This window comes from Merops nubicus, unplaced genomic scaffold (genome assembly GCF_000691845.1).
Source record: "Merops nubicus isolate BGI_N331 unplaced genomic scaffold, ASM69184v1 scaffold2750, whole genome shotgun sequence".
In the NCBI taxonomy this organism is placed as follows: Eukaryota; Metazoa; Chordata; class Aves; order Coraciiformes; family Meropidae; genus Merops; species Merops nubicus.
This window is the reverse complement of record NW_008581993.1, coordinates 269152-291032: the sequence shown is the minus strand read 5'-3', so window position 1 is coordinate 291032 and position 21881 is coordinate 269152. Positions and strand designations below refer to the sequence as shown.

Here is a 21881-nt window from a genome sequence, read left to right as displayed (position 1 = left end):
CAGATGTAGACAAAACTAATGAATTTAACTTTAAAGTACTACAAAAAGAACTACAAGAATCTTTTCGCACCTTGGTAGAGTTGCTGCACCCATCATGAAGTCTATGAACTACCTGGTGACTTATACTGAATACTAATTTCTCTAAAAATACTTTCTGTCTGTTCAAATGTGCACAATCATATCTGATTTTCTAGGGAAGAACGTGAAGTTTTTATATTTTTGTTTTCTCTTCACATTCCAAAACACATCAAACTCCAGTCTACTAGGTGGCCACAAAGCAAGGAACTGAACTTTACAGGACAGATGGGCCTCTCCTGTTTCATATTCCTGTTGTGTTTTCGCTGCAGAAAATTTCTTAATTGACCCTATACTGACCTTTAAAAGAAAAAAGAATAACTGGAAAACCCCTAAATGTATAAATAGATCATATAATGTAACATTACATAATAACTATGTATCTAGTATGCACTAATATACTGTGTGTGACAGAATTGATCTTCTCTTATTAAAAGCTATAAAGAAGTGGGAGTTTTTAGAAAGGCCATGAGAGAGTCGGCGAGGAGCAGATTGCTGTGCCTCTGGTGTGGTAAGGATTCAGGCTACAGACACGTTACCTGCTGGCCTGGTTTGAGCGGCGACAGTGTTATTCCCTGGGTATTGATCACTGGGAGTATCTGGTTGCCGATGACGGTGGCGATGATCTGACCCTGGGCGTTGGTCAGTAACTGTGGAGTTATCGGCTGCACCTGAAGTCCCTGAGCTCCACCTGCCGCCTGGCTGGAGGGGACTGGATTAGGCATCAGTGGGATTGTTCCAATAATCTGGAAAAAATGACACAGAAAGGGAAAATCCACACATGCCGCATATACTTGCCACATGTAGTTACTTGTTTTATGCATGTTAAATCTGACTTTGGTGAAATAAGCACAGAGAGAGAGAGATGACAAGCTGAGGGTGGGAAACAACCGTTCCTTTACTGGGGTGACCAGGACTTCCAAACTCATTTGTTGCCTCACATATCACCTGTACATTTCACCACTGTCATCCCCAACACACCTGCTGCGGCTGCAGGTGTATGAAACAAATGTTGGGCCACGCTCTGGCCCCTGGATGAGGCTTTGTTTTTGTCTCTCCTTTGAACACAGAGTGACACAGATGCAAGTAGCAGCCTGGTCTTGCTTTCTACAATTCATTCAATGTTATTAACTGTGGACTGAGGTGCTTATGTAATTTTCCTTGATTTACTGATACCTAGTACTCTGGATGACCACCTATTACTCCCATGTGATCTAAGGGAGGGACAAAGAGCTACTGGTGCTTTCAGGACACAGCTTATTAAGATATGTTCATGAAAATGCAGCTGCTTTTGGATGACAACAAAATAGTACAACACAACAGGAGGGCTGGTGTTAGATAAAACATTTTAGCTAACATTTCTGGGGCAAGTATTTGCAGAAAGAGACACTTGTGACATCTCAGACTTGAGAATACAGTGATTTCCTAAAATGTGAACGTGCCTGTAAAACTAATATTAGGATGAGATGTCAAACAGATGCTGTAAGAAAGCTTGTCAGAGAATAAGCTGCTAGGCTGAAGGAAGTTGTGCCGTTGGAAGATTTTTCACAAGTATTAGAGCATCTGAAACAAACTTCTGATGAAACTTTGGAATAAAACCAAACAATTTTTTTTCTCTTGGCCAACAACAATAAATGAAGTTAGAGTCACAGGATTATTGCAACAGGAAAAGTAAAAAAACCAACCAACCAACCAACCAAAAAAACCACACCAAAAACCCCTCCCACAAACCAAAACTCCACATCTCTATTTCCTTTACATCTCCTCTGACTTTACCATAGCCCTCCCAATAAAACAGTTCTCTCATTGTAAGGCTTCCACTCTTCCTGCTCCAGAAGTCTTGCTTATTCCTCTTTATCCTCAGCATCCACCACACTTCATGTCCCTTTTGTCCCCCACTAGTATGATCCCAGTTGCCATGTGTATCACATACATTGAGCAGTGTAGATCTACTTGGTTACTGAGAAACAGGGTGGATCACAGCTGAGTTTTCCCTCTTTTTCCTCAGTGGGGATAGTAACAGGATGGCTTTCTTCAGTTTGTCTTCTGATTCTCATTCCATTTAGGAGCTTAATCCTTTTTAGATGTCTTTATTTCTGATAAATTTTGTTGAAATTGGTCAACTGCTTCAAAGCCATCAAAAGGTAGGTAAGGAGAGGTGGATGGGTGGAAGGAGGGAGAGAAGGATGGACAGCACTAGTCATGACTGGTTTCCTCATGAAATCAGGCTAAAGTGTTTCTAATGAAATGAAGGCAAATTTGTCTCCAAAACAAACATATAAAATTCCCATTAATTTCAACAGTTATTTATATTGTATCAATGGGAACTGTACAATACAATGCAGAATTAGCTTTAAAGTAACTGTTTAGTAAAAACATCAGTGGCTTTGTAGGCAGGTGACTGAGTTACCTTCTGAGAGTGCAAAACTAGAGGAACAACTCTGAACCTCTTGCTACAGATATAGGAAGGACACATGTAAGAACTGTGTTGTGAAGAGTAACAGGGATCTGGGAGGTTCTCTGTATATTTAAATCACCAGAGGTGATACACAAGCAGCCCAGAAAATCCATCCTCAAAAAGCATCACGCAGTGATATCCAACTCTCTCAGGCACAGCTGGAGGGGCAGGTGGCTCTGGTCAGAGGATCACCCTCTTCCCTCCATTATTAGGCTGAAATATGACTCAGTTGAGTGACAGTGTCCTAATGAGTGACTGCTCCTCCAGCAGCCACTGCCTGGCGGTGTGCCCCTGGGTAGGCTCAATGGAGAAGTACAACACGACAACTGAAACCTTCTCCCTGAGTGAAGAATGCTCTGGGTGAGCTGTGGCAGCTCAGCTAACAAGTGGTAGGTGCTGAAGCCAGCATCAATTTACCAAACTTGTCCAGTTAGAAGAGGTTTGGATGGGAAATCCAGAGAACCATGAAGGAAAGCAGGACAGCTGTCCTGTGGGACAACCTGGTAAAATGGCAAGTCCACCTATGAGCTGTTTTGTAAGAGCTGCATATATCAAAACTGTTCAAAACACTGTAAAGATATCATATGAGTTCTCCTTAACGCATTCCTAAAAGGTAGATAGATCAATAAAGATTATTACCCCCATTTTGCAAAGGATGAAAGTGAAGCATGGTGGAGCATATTCAGACAGAGGTTGTCAGTTAGCCTTCTAAGCTGGCATTTCCTGAGAGTTTCTCTCTGTAGGTCATAGTACTGTTGTTAAGGTGTCCCTAGCTGAACAGCAGCTGCTTTACTGAGAAGATGGCTGTTCACTGAGGAGTCAGGCATTTAGGTGCATCATTATCAGATTTTAGAATGTCTTCTAAAATCTGACTTGCAGCATGAATTAAAAACAACTTTCATGCAGTGCAACACGTAAATTTCTCCCAGTTTTTGTTGACTTAAAATATTTCTGGGTCACAAATGTGTTCTTTCATCTTTAACATGTCTCACCAAACACAAAGAATAATCCTTCTTAATTTTATCAGCAGAAACATAGCAAAGGCCTCTCCTTCCTTTGCCATGTCAGTAAAGGACATGACCTTGGAGTGTCATTACTCCAATGTAACTTTAACTATCAAGCTCCTTATCCCAGCAAAGGAAAAATGCTGCGCTGGTGTTATCAGTAATAGAAATGTTTGCATTCACATTTAAAATGCATTTCTTGGACTGCAGTTGGACATTTTATAGAATGACAGTGCTGAAGTGGACAGTTTGTAAGGTCAGAAGCAGAAGGCTATCTATATGTATTAATGTGTGTCACACACCACTCTGTACATGGCATGCTGTGCATCCACACAGCCAGAAACGGGCCAGGGAAAACACGGCTGGGAGAGATGGCCCAGAAGGACAAAGGAGCAAACGCCCTCAAGGGTGTTACTGTAGGAGACAAGGGCAAATGTGCATAGGAAAGTTTTCCCACTTTCTGAAACTTACTGAGATTTCAAGAGATTTTTTTGTTTTCTTTCCTCATTTTATACTAAAATAAGGTAAAACCTTCTCTGGTTAAAAAAAAAGACATACTCTTGTTTCTAGTTCATCAATAGGGCTACTCTTTATGGCATGCATCTTTGGTATGGAGAAGCCCAGATTAAAGTTTCCACTTTCAACTTCTCACTTCTTCAAGTACCCTCTCCTAAATATCCTAACAACTCCCTGATTGAGACATAGGTATAGTGAATACTACTATACTACTATACCATAAAGTGTATACTACTACAGATGGTACTGCAACCAGATCCTCTCCTCAAATCTTGGATGTCCGTCCTGATGCTGGGTCAGATCCCTCTTCCTCTGATTTTGGTACGAAATTTCACCCTGGGTCTTGCTAAACTGTCCTATTAAAGTCTTGCTAAGCTGTCCTGCCAATGTTTGGCCTCAAATTCATAACCCATTCCACCTGTCAAACATTCTTCAGAAACAAACACAACCCTAAAAGCCCTCATGCTACAAAAATATAATTTTTAAATATGTTTTTTTTTCCCACTATGCAGATGACTTTCACAATTCCTTTCATACCTCATACAACTGGAAACAAGTACTAAGTGTTCACAGAGGAGCTGCAAACCAAGGGTATGCAAAACAACAAACAGTTTTGAAGTCCAAAGGTTGATCCAAGGGACCCCCTTGTCAATGCTCCATAACCTCTAAGGGAGTCAGGCACAGTAATCTGCAGAGTGCTGTTGATTAAAATAAACTACACCCAGTTGTATCTGCCTGGGGTGCAGGTTCCAGATGAAGGCACAAAACACAGTGCGGATGTGACACTGGAAATAGTAACAAGATGTTTAATGTAAATTCCAACTCTGCTTTCTTACAGAGACAGGGCTGTGGTCCAGCTTTAATTAGAACACTGAGACTGTAATTCTGGCCTGATTCAATGACAGAGGGTTGCCAGAAGCCTTGGTGGAGTCAGATTGTCACTTCAAGTATTCATTAAGATTAATTTTTGTTTATGGATTGATAGCTATATCAATTGTGTCTTGAGGTGTTAGAGAGCAGTTTTTTACAGATGTTAGTTTATTTTTCTATGCTTCCCAATGTTCACTAAATATTAAAAATCAATGATTTTGTAAGTAGCGTTTGTAACTTCAGAGGAAATTCAGGGTGATTTTTAAGAGCATCTGAACATTTTCCATTAATTAATTTGTTAGTCTTATTTTAGCATCCTAGGATTCCAGGATATCTGAGGTCAGGCCTCTCAAATCTTACAGCCTGAATCTGCTATTGTCAAGACAACTTCTGCAGTTAAGTGTTATTTGTATGAAATACAGTTATAAGGCTTGGCTTGCACATGAAGTCAATTTGTTGATCTGCTCCTGCACACCATCTGTAGGCTCAGTGGTCTTTGCCTACATAGTCTTGTAAACTGTAAATTCATCTGCAATAAAAGAATAAGCACACAATTACAGTGAAGGCAAAATCCCAAGGAATGGAGCTGACCATGGAGGGGCAGGGTAATGTCCTGGCACTGATAACCTGACGCACTAGTCAGCAGTGTATTGTTAAACAGATTTTGGTCCCTTGCCTTGCTCTGTAAAAGTTTCTTCTTAGAAATTAAGTAAAACATCTGATCCCCTAAAGAGCCGATCCTTAAGAAAGAATAACATTTCCAAAAATACCCATTCTTAGCCTTTTGTGACTGACAACACATCTTCATATTAACTGCCTTTGTGGATGACTTTGCTGTAGCTCACAGGCTGGAGCGGCGGGCAGAGGCTGAGCGACTGCTCAGAACTTGTGGGGATCAATGTCTAATTGTAGCCCTGTTTGTGCTGCAGATATAAAACCAGACTGTAACTGCATGAAGGACTAATTGCTGATTTCCCAGCAGTGAGTCTTTCCTCGTGGCTCCTAATAAACCAGTTGTGTTCTGATGTTAGGTGAAGTTACCTGGATACTCTAAAAGGAACCATACAACTATTTTTTATTAAGTTGTTTTCCCTCTTCCCTCATCAAAACCAAGGATGCTGCCTTGCTTCATTGTTTTCGTAGCATAGCCAAAGGAGTATTATAAACTGTAGCCAAACGGATGGTTCTACAACTGCCTTTGTTTCTGCTGTGAAGAGGGTGAGTAAAATCAAAGACTGACTGCACTGGGTTGTTTCTACTGTCAGCCAGGGCTGACATAAAGCAAATAGTGTCATTTCACCTGAAAAGTGTCTTTAACTATAAAAAGGAAATGTTAAGTTTCTTCAGTAGTATCACCAAAATGAACATCTCTCTGATTTTATCAATGCTCTAGCACTTTGAATATTGAAGGTTTTGAACAACAGAAGAATAATATAAAAATAGAATAGAAAAACAAGGGAAAGCAAAAGGAGCAACAGAAAAATGAGTAAAATGAGGCAAGCCACCACATACACATAAGTTAATTTAACATCTCAAAGTGTGAAGAGAATGCACTGAAGTCTTACTCTTACATACTGAGCCAAAAAAAAAAAATCACCACTTGAGTGAATGCTGATTTAAATGTTTCACTCATCTTCATTTTCTTGTCCTCAAAACTGAAAGCTCACTTTGGCTTCTGTTGTATGATGCTGGTTTAAACACTTTTTCCCCCCTAGTTTTACAGGGTCAAAAGCTAATGTAACCCCAGCAGTCATACTACCTAGAGTACATAGGACAGTGTTTATGGTTTGGTTCTTTTTCTACAGTTTTGCAAATATCTTTCAGAAGCTTTTTCTGTTCACAGGTAAGTTCTTTCTTGTATGGTCACTCTATCAGCATGAGTTGCTTTAAGGAGATAGTCTAAGGAGAAAATGACTGAGGAAAGGACAGAATAGTGAGAATCTGCACAGGATTCTTTAGTTTCTGTGCAGCTGCCCCTTTCTTAATCACACACATATGTATAAACTACCTATATAAACACATAGACACATTTCAAATGTATATATATGATTATCTACCAATATCAATAAAACCAGCTATTTATATACACTGTACTGTATATATTACCAACCTACACTCTGTAAAACTGGAAGCATGGATACAGGTTCCTTTTGCAGACTACTTCTGAAAGAAATGCTGCTCCTTCTTGTTCCCTTGGAGTAACAACAACATGATTCTTGAACCTCAGGACAGGATGAGGCTAAGGGTGCCTGTGTCCTTCTAAGTCAAAGCAGTATTAACTTATGCAAAACTTACTAATTTCCTTTACTGCGTTATATTTCCTGATGAGATCTCAAAAAAATGGCACAGCAGAATGCTATGATGAGAAGAAGGTATCAAGCAGTGATACTAGAAACAGGCACCTATGAAACTGTTGTTCTGAGTCACCATTTCATGTAAGGCACTGGTTTTCAAGGTTAAGTACTGTTCATGTATCATACATTATATTGGATGGTATATTGTTTGCAGCATCATGATGGAACACTGAGCTTGACATTCTGCCTGACTTTCTCAGTACTTTATTTTTTAGAAAATAATGTTTGTATACTAACATCAAACTACACAGGACTTTATTTGCCAGGAATTATGTGGTGAAATTTTTCTCAAGTAAATACCATTATATTCTCTTAGCAAGGGTATGTTAGCAGAGAATGTCTCTTTTATCAAACATCCTGAATAACACAATAACATCTTCTCATTAGAAACGTCTAAATATATATAATTAACAAATTAAAGATGAAAAATTACATTGTGCATCTACTGAATTGTTATTCCTAAGCAATCTACTTATCAGATTTAGCTGCCTTTGAAAATCAAGAATTAAGTCAGGCGTAAGGAGCCTTAGAGGTCACAGTTCTCCAAGCTGAGCAAAGCAACTGTTGATTTTAATTAGATTTATAGGTCCCGAGCATTCCTGAAAATCAGCTAGCTAGGTTCTTATGAAAGTGTTAATTATATAAAATTATTTGATGGATGACTTGTATAAAATATTTTAGCAGTGTTTCGTTTGTTATGACAACAGTTCCGTATTATTATGTTATGACAAAAGAGCCAATACTGTCATAACAGAGCTGTGATGACAAAACAGCTATAAGTTCAAATAATGTCAGATGATCATGAGAAGTCACCACAACTCACAGTTTTTAGTGTTTCACTGCTTGTCTCCCAAACCACAAACAGCTTTCCTGATTGCTGTGCAGATCCTTGTAGGGCATATACAAGCAAATACAATTTTTGTATCTGTGGGTTTGGTATTTTTTTTTTCTGTAAATAGTCTTAAGAACAACAAGTGTGGCATTCATTTTCTCAGGAAGTACATACAAAGAAACTAGGCCATCAGCATGAATTTCTAGGTTTAATTACAATGAAAATATTTTGGTAAATATTCTTTCACCTCCATTTTCATGCAGGGTGAAATTTTTTTAGTTGCCTACAGAAGTATCATTGCTCATATTAAACTCAACTAAGTATCAAGCATCTCAGAGGCAAGAAATCCCTGCTCTGAAATAAGATTTCTCAACCTTTGGAAGCTTTTGCATCTGCAAACCCTACCATTACTTTGTGTCTTTAGATTGCACAAACGTTTAGAACAAGGGTTGTCTCTTTTGGGTATTAATGTAACATAAGAGTTTACTGCTGCTTCGCCACCACAGCATAAAGGGTAGACTTGCTTTCAGCCATACCAGAATCTGAAATACTGGACACAGAGCAGAAAATGTAGGCATCCCTCCACTTCACAATACATGCCATGCTGAGCCATTCAAGGCAAGCTTGGGAAACAATTTGCCCTTTCTCAGCAAGCCTAATTAGACCAAGCACAATATGTGTGGATGTGATTAGGCTGCTTCCATGCTACGGGGACATTATCAGCTCGTTTGGAGCTGCCTTTACTACTTGGTGTTGTATTGCACTGTACTGGCCTACTACAGAGATGCAATCTGGAGGTCGGGAGCCAGAACGAGGCAGGGTCTAGTAATTGCTCTTTGATCCTGTAGTTTTTAAATAAGAGCTGCTATTGAGACATAATCTTGGGTAGATATGACCAAGATAATGTTCACTACTGTCATATTTCTTACTGAAACAGCACTGGTTTGATTTTTCAAGTTGTAATATCACTCTTAAAAAAGAGGCATTACACACTGCTGTCAATGTCTGTGTCTGGGTGAGCAGGGGAATTTCTGGTGCTCTATTTTTATTTCTTTCTTTTGCGTAGAGAAGAAGCTCAGATAAGAGGATGGCATGCTCTTAACTGCCTTCAGTACACAGTCACCACTGTCACTGCTTTGTCTTGTGATGTCATGCCTGAGAAGGTTATTCCACCAGAAGTATTATGGTCTTGCAAATATATGTTAAATTTATAATCCTCAAAGAGTTATGTTTCTTTTGAATTTTTGTTGATGACATTTCCTGAGGAAACAGAAGTGTATTGTGGACAAATGACTTTGAAGGCATAATGTTTTATTCTAGCCTTGACTTGTCTGTTTAGAACACCAATGTATGTTTTCTCGGACACTTCCTCATGATAACTGGACTGAAATCATTAACCATCAAATAATCTTTAGATGCAATCTTCAGAACCACAGTTCTTTAATTAGATTACAGGTCAAAGAATTTCTAGGCCGTCAATATATTCTTGAATAATCTACTCTCATCTTCTCACTATCAAATTACATACACTATATAAAATATTTATCAGAGATCACCAGATTTCTGAGTCTGTAACTCTTAAAGGTGAGATTAGAAAGGCATGCTGATTCATTCAATCATTGCAGATTTAGCCAAAATTAATTACAAGAATAGACAGATAAAAGATAGATACTGCAATCAATCAGTAGCAATGACACTCAACATTGTTGTTATACAGTCATACTTCTCCAAATCCTGTTATAAATCTTGAGCTTGCTGCCCAAAAGCAATGGCTATAGGTGACACAGTAGTTGTCTGTCAACCCATCACTTCAACATTATACTTGTGTAACAGGACGTTCTGTTAAATAAAAGGTCATTCCCTACTTTAGTTGATGTTTTTGTGCTTTTAGATGATCTGTATTACAGTTAAAAAAAAGCCAAACCTGTTGGTCTTATTAATTAACAATTATAACTTTTAATGTGATAGTCTACAAACACTCAAGGCAAGGCTGAGAGGAGTACCTGTGCAAACCTTTGCCCTGGCCAGAAAAATGTACCACTGAAACACTTTCATATTGTACAATGCATGTGTTCCTTCAGCAAGTGTTCTCTGACTGCTGAGAATGAACCACAATGCTGATCACCAGGATGACTACAGGGGAACAAACCGTTCTGGATTATGTCCCTGCTGTGGGTCATCATTGTGGAAAACAATATTCCAGTCTATAAAGTGGAATTTCTTTATGACACAGCACAATTATGTGGATGTTCAGGACAAGAAGGAAAAATTCAATGAAAAATTCATTTCATTGAAAGGAGGTGTGAAAATTTAGGTGAGTCCTATTCAAGTTCTTGGATGGAAAATGGTCATGACTCCAAGTTTCTAGATTTGAATCGCTAGGAAAAAAGTCATTTCTGACATCAAATATAACTTCCCTTTGTTACACAATCATCACAAAGAAAGCTGATTGTTCATTTCAATACCAGTGCATCCTTGAAAATTTGCTAACCAAATATAAGTCTGGCTTAGTCCTTCTTACCTTGTGAAATTTGGTATGACTGCTGGTTCAGTGTGCTGCTCTGTCAATCAGTTCACCTTTGGAAAATCATTAAATTTCCAGTTCTCCTTTCAGTCATCTGTAATATGTTTGTATAAACACTATTTTTTCCCCTGCCTTTAATTCTATGAGCCTTAAGTAGCTTTTGTAAGGTTACTTTAGAGTTATCAAGAAAAGACACCACGCAGAGGTATGGGGCTTTATGTCAAAGGTGGCTCTCTCTGAAAATACCCTCAGCTGGTTCTTTTCTTGAATGTTAGTAGCAGGATTGCATGCTTCACCACTTGAAAGTGCAAGGGCTGAAGTATCTCACATTATCAAATGCATCATTAATCCATTTCACCTGAGCTGGCAGATAGAGGGAAAGAAAGGTCTTCTGCTCACATCTCAACAGCTTGACTTAAATTCCCACTCTGGTCATCACCTGATATCAATCACAGTTATAATAAGTTTTGTAATAAAGATACTTAGATGCTCATGATGGTATCTACCACAAATGACTGGTCCTAGCATCCCTCTCAGGACACAAAATTCTCCTGATGCAATGGCATTTCTCAGGAGGTGTCTGTCTGTGGATTTGGAGATGAATATCCAGCACTCGGTCACTGCTCCATTTCCACTGGCTAAAATGCATTCGTTTGTGGTAGTCTATACAGAGATTTGAGTCTCTTTCAGGGCTATCAATTTGGTTTTGTACATTCAGGATGTTCCTAACTAAACAAATATTCCCAAAATGACAGTTAACTAAATTCTAACTAAATTATTCTCAAGTTAGGAAAAGACATAGCAAGAGACTGCACTTTATGAACTTGTAAGGAGAACATGCTGCTTAATTATTCAGTTTCATTCAGGGTTGGTCCAAAAGTTTGCCAAGGAAGAGTTAAATAACTGTGATTTTCTTATTAAAGGCAACAGTGTACCTGAGTTAATCCCATCTCCAGCACTGACTTTGCTTCTGTACTGAAGCAACATGCTCCTGACAGGTATACTGAAATTTTTCTGTATGTATTTGATATGAATTAAACTACTTCATCTTTCTCTTCTGCTGGCAGCAAAGCCCAAATACTTAAGGCCAGTTCTGTGGAAGGTGGGGGATCATACACACTCTGTATGTTTTCTATCCTTGCATGTTGTCCCTGTATCAGTCCTAAAAAGATTTCCTTTCTTTTAAACTGTGACCTGCAGAGAAGCAAAGGTGAGGTGCTCCTCTACCTTCCTGACTCTACAGGAGGCAGAGGATACAGGCAGACACCATCTGTTTCCAGGATCCATTCTCCACCTGTGTATTTGCCAGTTGCTTTACGCTCACACTTTAAGTGATATTGGGCAGGCCATCAGGTTTTTTCTATGTTAGAACTAGGCCTTAGCACAATATTCCTGTCATGATTATGGTAGTGCTGTAGACAAATAGCAACAGTCCTATTTGCCATTAAAAAAATTACTTGCTATATTATGTAATATTCTCACATTTCTTCTGAGTTAAGATAACTGAAAACTGTGACTCAGTCTATAAAGACTTGCAACTGGGATAATGCTGCTTCACTTTCTGGTAAAATTTACTGGGATTCCATGTCCTTGAGGGAAGAACTAAGGAAGTGTTACTTTACCTTCATCAGCACTGAATCACTCCCAATACAAAAAATACATCGAGGTCATTTTCACACACTATGAAGAATGTTTAAGAACATGGCAACAAGCTGGGGAAAAAAGAAACTAACGCTAGAAGACACCCTTATGCTTAGAGTTTATTTTAAGAGTTTCTCTAGAGCTATTGCTTTGCAAGACTTACTTCTGCAACTGTGGCAGCTGGGGTGTCAGTGGACCTCAGTGAATTGTATTGAATAAACATACCTTTCCCAAGTTCAGAGGACATCATTCCCAGTTAGAGCTACAGCCTTTCTCTTCTCTTGTCACCCGAGATGTTCTTCCCCGGGAACATCCAGAGCACTTCCACAGCTCCACTTTGCCAGTCCACACTTAGACTCATAGAAACATTTAGGCTGGAAAGGACCTTTAAAATCACTGAGTCTAATCATAAACCAAACACTGCCAAGTCCACCAGCTTCAGCCTCTCTCTCCTGGTATGTAATGCTTTAATGTGGAAATGGTCCAAATGAAGCAAGAAAGCTCTTCATGGAATGATGTGCCTTATTCACTGCCTGAAAGAACCAGAGAAACTAACCACAGATATCTGTAGTATATGAAAATTTAAAACTATTAGTAAGGACTGTCAGATGTTGCTTCCTTCATTCGGGCTTTGCCTTACTTTTAGCAGTCTCCCTGATACCAGTCATAGAGCAAGATATTAGTTAGTAGGACCAAAAGCAGTGGCGTCTTCTATAAGGAGAACAAAGCTGATATGCAAGGGGGAAATAGGAACTGCAAAACGAAATTTAGTTTTAAGTATTGTCAAAATATATATTGTGCTTACAAATGTCCTTGTAACATATTTTTTTTAAAAAAACAATGAAGTCTCAGTAATATGAACCCTCTGTAAATCACTTCTTATTAAATCTTGGAGCAATAGTGGAGAAGATTCCCTGGTGTAGGTGAATTACAGCAGAAGAGGATGAGTGAAGTGCAAATGCCACAGTAAAATTCATATGTGGAACATTTTAATTGTGAGTAATGGCAGATTTTCAATTTTATGTTAAGGAATTGTGCTCATTTCTGAGACAGAACTGAATATATTAACTGCCCTTGAAACAGTATCAATATTTCTTCCTGTGCAGAGCAGAGCACAGTAAAATGCATTAAAAGATGAAAGCTCTTTGATCCTTTGAATGCTTAAAGATACCGGAACAGTGCCAATAAGTTTTGAGGAAGAGGCTAGACAGAAAAGAAATATTATTAATTGCCAAGATAGCACAATATCCCAGAATAGTGACACTGAATGTACTAAGGATTACAAAAATATTTATTGTTCATAGTTCTACTCCACTGAGTCTCTCAGGCCACAATGGATTCCTTTTTTTCCCCTGTTCATTCAGGTGAAGATATTAGTATGCAAACATATTTGATCTTGACATACACAATAGCTCTATCTTTTTAGCCCCCAATATCAGGGAAAGAAAGCTGTCTGGGATTATATCACCGTGTAGATCTTATGAATCAGGAGCAGACTGAATAACTGGAATCCTAGAAGTCATTTACAAGAGCCATTGAGCTTCACTCAATGGTCTGCTGGCTCTGCTGCACTCAATGGTCTGCCATGGTTCTGCTGCCAATTGCCAGGTAATATTTTCTAATAAGATTTCATCTCCTGGCTTCTCATTGATTGATAATAATGCCAATTATTTCTGGATGCTGTTTGGAGCTATGCTTGCATAAAATTATCGGGCTTATCTCTGACTTGACTTTAATTAATAAAAAACAGAAGTAAGTCTACTGAAGTGAATGCAATGGCCCCTGGGACTTGAACATGGCACAGGCTGATATTTGGGTCTAGATGCAGCCTGTAGTTATTTTTAAACTATGGAAAGTCTCCGGCTAACCTGTACCCTGCACAGCCTAGGTCTGGTTTTGACTGGTTACCTCAGGATTTGGTTTCAGCTGAAGCTAGAAAAATGCAGGGACTCTTTCCTTTTCCCTATTCATACAGAACCCACTTTGCCCAGTAGAGCAGCCCCATGCAAACCAAGTAGATGACTCATGAGTGTTTCTGCAAAGAAAGTGGGAAATTATGATAATTTTTGTTTTCACTTCAAAATGGAAATTAAGCTAAATTTAAAATTTAATAAAAATCTAAAAAAACTCTTCAGGGTAGATTGAGCCATTCTGATCAAAACTGAAATAGTTCATATTTCTTCTAACCTTTCTCAACTTTACAAAAAAAAAAAAACACCACTAAATTTTTAAACAGAACATGTAAGAATGAGACACTTAAATCTTATCCAGACATTGTACTTTAAATTTTTACTGAAAAAAAATTTATCAAAATGACACATTTTATATTTAGATTAAATGTCATTTTTCCATCAGAAATCAGAGATGAAAAAAGATGTCATTCAGTTCTGCTCACAATGCTGCAGGAATTTATACTAAAAGATTGATAAATGAGGTAGTAAAATGTAATTATACCTCACTCTTTAACGTAGATTCAAGTGCAACACTAGAATCCTGAGGGATGCTTCTGGATACCTAATAGATTTCCTTCTCTAGAGCCTGCTGCAGTCATTGTTGATAAGGTCTCCAAGAACACTTGCAATAGGACAGATTCCAGGAGCTCAGCTAAGGATTATAAGAAACCTCCTGTCCTAGGTACTGGAGAAAGAAAAGGCTGCAGTAGTCCCTGCCTTTAGAAGGGAGGAAGCCCTCCTGCTGTCAAAACAGGAAGCATGCTGGCATGCTCCAATGGCAGAGAACAAAATCCCTCTGCTTCCCCAGGGAGTCTGTGCCTGAAAAATGCAAAAGTGTACACTCCCTTCTTTACCTCTTTTCCCCAAAGTTATACACATTTGTTGAGAGTCTAAAACTTCCATTTATTCTATATCTTTTAACAGGGAATCTGTTTTTTAACCTCTTGGGACATGGACAACCTGGGTTGTAGTTTGAGAGCTGCTGCTCAGTGGGGGGAAATGTAAAAGACAGTGCTCTGCTTACTGTGAGTCCTGCTCCAGCCCCGTGCTCTGAAAATACTGGCATGCATTCTTCATCCATCACCCTATCCTGAAGGATGCTCAGAAAAGTCGGTGATGTCTAACATGATGGTTAAGAGAGTGTGCATCTACCAGCTTCTCCTTCCCTCCCTCATCTTCCCACTCCACTCTCCCCCAAAAGAAAAAGAACCCATTTCTCAGATTAAAAAGAAAGTTCATCCAGGCTCAGCGTGCATAAGATTTGTCACCCAGGCTGCTTCGCTCAGAAATGAAAATGTAAAGATGTGTAAACAACAAATAACCTCAAAAAAGAAATGAGCATCTCAAAAAAAAAAAATAAAAAGAAGAAAGTTATCAAATATGCATTTGTTTATCACAGTCAAGTTTTATGATTCAAACCTGATTCATATATATTTTATGAAGAGAATCTCCATTGTGGTGGCAAAATTAAATGTATTTTGAAACTTGTATGTGACATTTATCTATCTGCTCTATCAGAAAAAAGTTGTCATATTCATTCAGACATATATTACTTTTTCAATTTCCTGTCAGTAATGTTTTTTTTAATGTTCTTTAGGGTGAGACCACAGGTTTTGTCATTTCTCATAACAAAGACCCAACTCATTAGAATTATGTTAATGAGTTTATACCTAAAAAAGTTGCAGGTTTTTTTTTTTTAGAGGTGAACAATTTGCATTCTTATCTATGAAAATCATGTGTTTTTTTTTTTTTTTATTTTTTACTTTGATTTTGTTTTTTTCTTTTTAAAGCTGTAAAATCAAGTACGGAACTGCTGGCTCCTTTTTCCCCCTTTCTTTTACAGACGTTCATTGTCTAAAACAAAGGTATGGTGCAATTTTATGATGATTCAGGTTCGATTGTGAGCCACAAGAGATAACAAAGATAGCACAATTATTGAAACTCCTTATCACGTAACTTCCCTTCCAAAGGGATGATTTTGATAGAAAGTTTATATAAACCCAGTGCTTAAGAATAAACAGCGTTGTGCAGCAGGCAAGGCCAAAGGGTCATAGTCAGAGAAGAAACAGAAACCAATTAAAGTGAGTTAATTGACAAAAGGCTACAGCTCCCATGCAGAAGACTGGCTGGAGAGGGGCAAAGTGGAGATGGCAACTTCTTTCTTTGAGTTGCTATTAAAGTGACACTGTAATAGAAACCTTATCTCATGTCCCATATGCTCAGTGCAAGGCCCACAAAAGATGTTGAAGTGCAGTGGGTCAAGCCCTGGGTAGAAAGGCCGTTTGATTCTTATGGGTGTTTTTGACAGGCTAGTAATGACACCATCCACAACACAGGCTAAGGTATGCTCTTTGTTGATAAAAAATGAGGAGAATTCTGTGAGCAACATTCAACTTCCATTTCTGAACAAAAGCAGAATATTTGGAATCAAATTAGGCAATCTGCCTCCTCTTTTAAGTGTACATAATATTTGGGAATAGTACAAATTAAAATAAAATTTGGTAAAGCTGTCAATAATTATGATAGCTGTTTCAAAATGCTGTTGATCAGTTTGGCTTAAATATGTACCTAAAGGTATTAAAACTTAGGCTATTGCTTAGGACAGAAATTCTCATGTGATAAGACTCACAACATTTGTGGCATCTGCTGTTTGGAGCTATGCTGGAAATAACTTTTTAAGCTGGCCTGTGGTCTGAGGATTTAGTGCATTCCTTTTCTCTCCTAACCAAAACAGCAGGGTAAATACACAGAAAAATGTAAAAAGTAATCTGTCAACGGGAGAGATTTTCCCTCCCTACTACAGGTTCAAAGTTGTTTTTTTTTAAAACCAGAAGAACCTCAGAGATGCAAAGTCTTCATTTATGCACAACTATTTTTAAATAACAACATCCCACAAATGGAATACTTAATCTTCCTTGAGAGAAAAGACACTCAACAGAAAGACCCTCCCTTCACATGGCTATCCATCATTTAGCCAAAGTAGCAGTAACTTTAAGTACCTTTTAAATAATTCAGACAAATACCATTACCTTGGTCTATGGGATACTACCTCTCTATTAGTTCAGGAAACACTAAGAAGCAAGTAAGTAAAACAGGATCAAAATTGTCACAAAAATTGAAGAGTGCCTCCAGACTCATCGCAAAAATAAGGCAGGTCAGCCAGAGCTGAGTTCTGCATGGCCATCATCAGCTGCTACCAGGATCCAAGTCAAAACTCCTGTGACTGCCCTGGGGAGCTTAAGGATAACATTATCAAAAGGACTCGAGTCCCATTAGAAATAACTGGTGGGTGGTATTCTAAGGATAGAACATATATGATTTGTTGTTAGCCACCTAACTTTAGAAGTCTAGTTGTAGACCACCATGCAAGCTCTCTCTAGATAATGTAGAGAGTAAGGATCTCTGCCAGGTGATTCATCTCAGCCTAAAATACATGCCTAAGATCACTGAGATATTTTATTCTTCAAAATTGCCTATTTCTTTCAGTGCTGACAGGGAACACTGAGCAACCAGCTTAGACTTGATGCAGCCTAAGAAAACCTTCAGGTAGTTAAAATTAGGGAAAATGAATTCGAAGTCAGGAATCTGAAGAGATGTAGGACTCTGCTGAGGTCCAAAGTAAATTCTGATACTGACCTACATCCTCTAAGTCATTTGGAAAACAGTTGCCTTTTTATTGACCATCTGAATATCTCAGCTGTACAAAAAAGTAGGATAAAATAATATAAATTTTGCAATACAAACAAATAAGAAAAATTCCAAAACACCACAGGTGCTCTTTGCAGGGGAAAGGCTCAAACTTTTTTTTTTCATTGTGTGTTACTATTAAAGTATGACAAGGCTTTGAGAAGACCTCACTAGTTGAAAAGCTGTTCAACACATGCACAAAATGAAACCTGTTTGACCATCCCTGTCTATCACCAACATAAACACGGAGGCAGAGATGATTCACTTAAATGACTTCAACTTGACTGGTAATATCTTGACACATTCCACTGGGGAGGGTATAACTTACACAGTTCTTAAAAGTAAGTTTAAAAAAAGGACACAGCAATGACTGTGGACTGAAGATTTATTAGAAAGATTCCCTAACCATCTCTTGGAAGTCAAATTTCCATGTTCTGTGCAAACTCAGTGAGAAATTGCCTTCTTGACATGATGCTCATCTATCTCCCCTCACTCTGCATTCTTTGAAGGTTCCTTTTGCATCATTTGTTGGGTAGCGTGAGGCCGATTTAAACATTTCTATGTTTGTGCTGTTGCCAGAGACCATAGTGATTTAGTGACTCAGGCATACATCATTCACGTTTTCTCCTTCTTTTCACTGCATATGTTTTTAAGGAGAAATAAAAGGCAAGAGGGAGCTGAGGGTACAACTTCCCTCAGTAAATGCTTTTTAGGAGGGGTCCTTTCCATTGATGGATCAGGTTATGAGACTTTGAGCTTGACTCAGTAATATACTTTTTTATCTGTCTTCAGAAAAAAGGCTTTGTTGTAGCATACCCACTTGTGACATTCTATTCTCAAAATACAGGATGTAACATATTGTTGGTTTAGGAATTCCATGTAAGCAAAGCTCTAACTATTCATCATGATCTATAACACAATCATGAAGGTATTTGAACAGGCTATTAATGAACTTCTGAACACTACTAATAGTAATTTTAGGTCAGTAGTCTAACATTCAGATTTTAAATAATTACCCTAACTGAGAAGCTGGCAAATAGCTTGTCTAGATTTTGTTCTGTACTCCCTTCTAACAACCCATTACACTCTGATAAAAACATAGTTTGTGATTCTCATTTCAGAATATTTTCAACCATGTATTAGACTTCAGAGATGAGAATTGTACCAGGGCTTCCTTTGCTTTTCTGTCTCTGCTGAACATCAGGTAGTTTTGTTCTCTTTGGGCTTTTTTGAAGAAAACTTAAAAATCAAAACCTTAACTTTTCTAAGCAGGCCTTTAATCACAGTCTCCAAGCAGGTTTTTGTCTTGACTCTTGAGGCAAAGGTTCTCTGATCTGGTAGAGAAAAATGTGGCATTCTTTGCTAACGCCAATTACATGTTATTCTCATTCAAACCTGGGGAGCTTGTGATTTATTTACCCTCTAAGCCCACAGATTCTTAAAATTTTTGCTTCAGCTAAAGAATGCCCTTACACAACTTTCAACAATGCCCATAAACAACTTCTGATTTGAAATTTATACATCTACTTGAGAGCAAAGATAGGTGACTGTCACCTACGTGCATCTCCACCTATAGAGTAGGTGTGACAGCTGTGATATTTCAGTGTGTCCAAGTTATGAGAGACATACTCCTGGGTGTAAATATAGACTATCCAGAAGAACAACACAGATTTAAACATATAGAGTTGTGCACTGTAGGTGATAATAATAGTAGTAAGAGACTGCACATATAAACCCCATACATCATTATCTGTACAATTAAAATCAATGGACATATAGTGCAGATCCCAAATGATGTGACGTAAACACCTAAAACTGGAAGTCACCTCCAAACTATGGAGGAGGCTGTGGAGGTGATGTTTATCAACATGAAAGACACAGGAAGAAAGAGTCAGACTGTGCCATGCTGTGGGCAGGGGTTGGGAGATCTTTCCCACAAAATGCTACTAACAAACTTCAGTTTTCTTGGCTTTTTAAATACTTCACTTTGGTCTCTTGTGCAGAGCTACCAGTAGTACCAGTCTACACAGTAACTCCTAGTAGTGAAAGGATAGAGTGCTACCACACAGCATCCTTTAGCTCTCACTTTGCAGTTACTCACTAACAGATCTTGATGAGAAATCTGACTCTTAGAAAAATACAGGCCTAGTTTCCTTCCCCAGCTAATAGGTTGCAGACAATTATGACCCGTGTACAGTCATGATTACACACTTCTAACATGACACTAGGGACAGAGCTGAGATAAAAGAGAGCAGCACAGCATCTCTCATGCCAAGATGAGAAGGTTTAGTTTATTTTCGTTTGTCACCAGAATAAAGGTCCATCAGATCGCAGAGACAGAAGTGTGACTCAAGAAGGTAATTAAAATATTTGCAATCTGGGGTCCCTGTGGGTACTTGTCTCTTTCCTGAGGAGACAAGCCTGAAGGTTCAGGCGAGTGTACGTTCAGCTGGGTTTGGGTGTGTGTACACAGATCCATGTGTTCATGTAGGTGGGGAGCAATTCAGTTGAAAAAAAATGTAGACATCTACTCTATTTAAAATGTTTTAGGAGTTTTGGCAGGATACGTCAACAAGACTTGGCAGGAAGAGCATTTTTCTGGACTGGTCACAAAAGGCCTGCTGCAATATTGCAAAATATCTAAAATGGGGCTAACGACCTCTGTTAAGTGCCTGAACCCCAGATACAGGGTGTGGCAAAGAGCTGTCGGCAGGGAAGGGAAAGGGCAGAAAGAGGGGAAGAGGAACAGGAATGAGGGAATTAGATACCTTGGGATGTCTGGGGATCTGTCACTGACATTGGCACCAGGTATCTGTTCATCCATACTCTTGATTCCACATAGTTTTATGGTTCTATTTATGGAAGGAACCGAAAAAGAAAAGCAGGACAGGTGACAATGAGCTAAGGCTAATAAAAAGAATTGAGAAGGAAAGGAGAGGGAAAATTTAAACATGCCAAATGGTGCCAGTTCCCCCTCCAAGATAGTGCACTGCATGAGCCTGATAGCATCTTTCCACTTTGAGGCTGTCTGTCTATCTGTGCTATCAAATAAGACATATCTCAGCTTAATGCACAGCCTGCAAGAAGGGAGTGGATTAGGCCTCTGGAGATGATGACTAACAAGTTAAAATTAAACTTTTTTTCTTCAGTTGGGCTGCAGTGACCTATTTATACAATTTCTTTCTTGCTAGCTAGCTTTTTTTTTAACGTTACAAGATGTACCTGGCCTCTCTCATCTCTCTCTAAACTGTCTCCCTGATGTCCTGATCACTCTCTGATCTATTTCTCTATCTGCTGGGTGGATGCTAATATGACATATCCAACCTCTAAAACAAACCATTTATTTTGAAACTTGGCTATGTCAGGGTATTTGATGCGTCAAACATTAAAATGAATGTATATTTGGATATTGGGTACATCATGTCTTGATAGTAAATTATCTCCTGAGAAGTGGATTGATTTTTAAACTGCCAGGATATGTGTATTGCTTCCTTGAATCTGTAGCATGAGACATGAGGGGAAACTACGAAAGGTTCTCTATGAAGCAGAGACAGAATTGCTCAAGGGCTATGAGTGTTTTCTTTATATTAATAAATTCTTTCTTTGTGCTTAAGGAAAGAGATTCTGTCATTCTCTTCCATTATTAGGTGACAATAATACATTAATCTTCTATGAGAGATACTTATCCTAGAGATAATATTTAATTAATGTGCAAAGAAGGAAGTTTAAGTGAAAAAGGTACTTTAAAAATCATATATATTTAATAACATTGGCATAGATATTTCAAAGTCCTTTTCTTCTTTTTGATATCTGGGCCATTTGCATACATCCATGCTGAAGCCTAATGCTGTCAGTAGCTGAAGAAAAATGACAAACTGAGATACACTTTTAGAAAGACAGATTGGGTGTCCATTCATGGTGAGGACTGTGATTTTTTCTGCTTGAACTTTCCCTGCCAGTGTTCACGG

The 21881-nt window shown here is 38.5% G+C and overlaps 1 protein-coding gene across 1 annotated transcript in view; it reads right to left on the bottom strand.

Annotated features, from left to right (window-relative positions):
* The window catches only part of POU6F2 (POU class 6 homeobox 2), a 251975-nt gene that overhangs the window by 24638 nt on the left and 205456 nt on the right, over positions 1-21881 (bottom strand). Inside the window, exon 6 of the mRNA XM_008936210.1 lies at positions 615-821. Coding sequence (XP_008934458.1) covers positions 615-821 — 207 coding nt within the window. The remainder of the gene's footprint in view (positions 1-614; positions 822-21881) is intronic.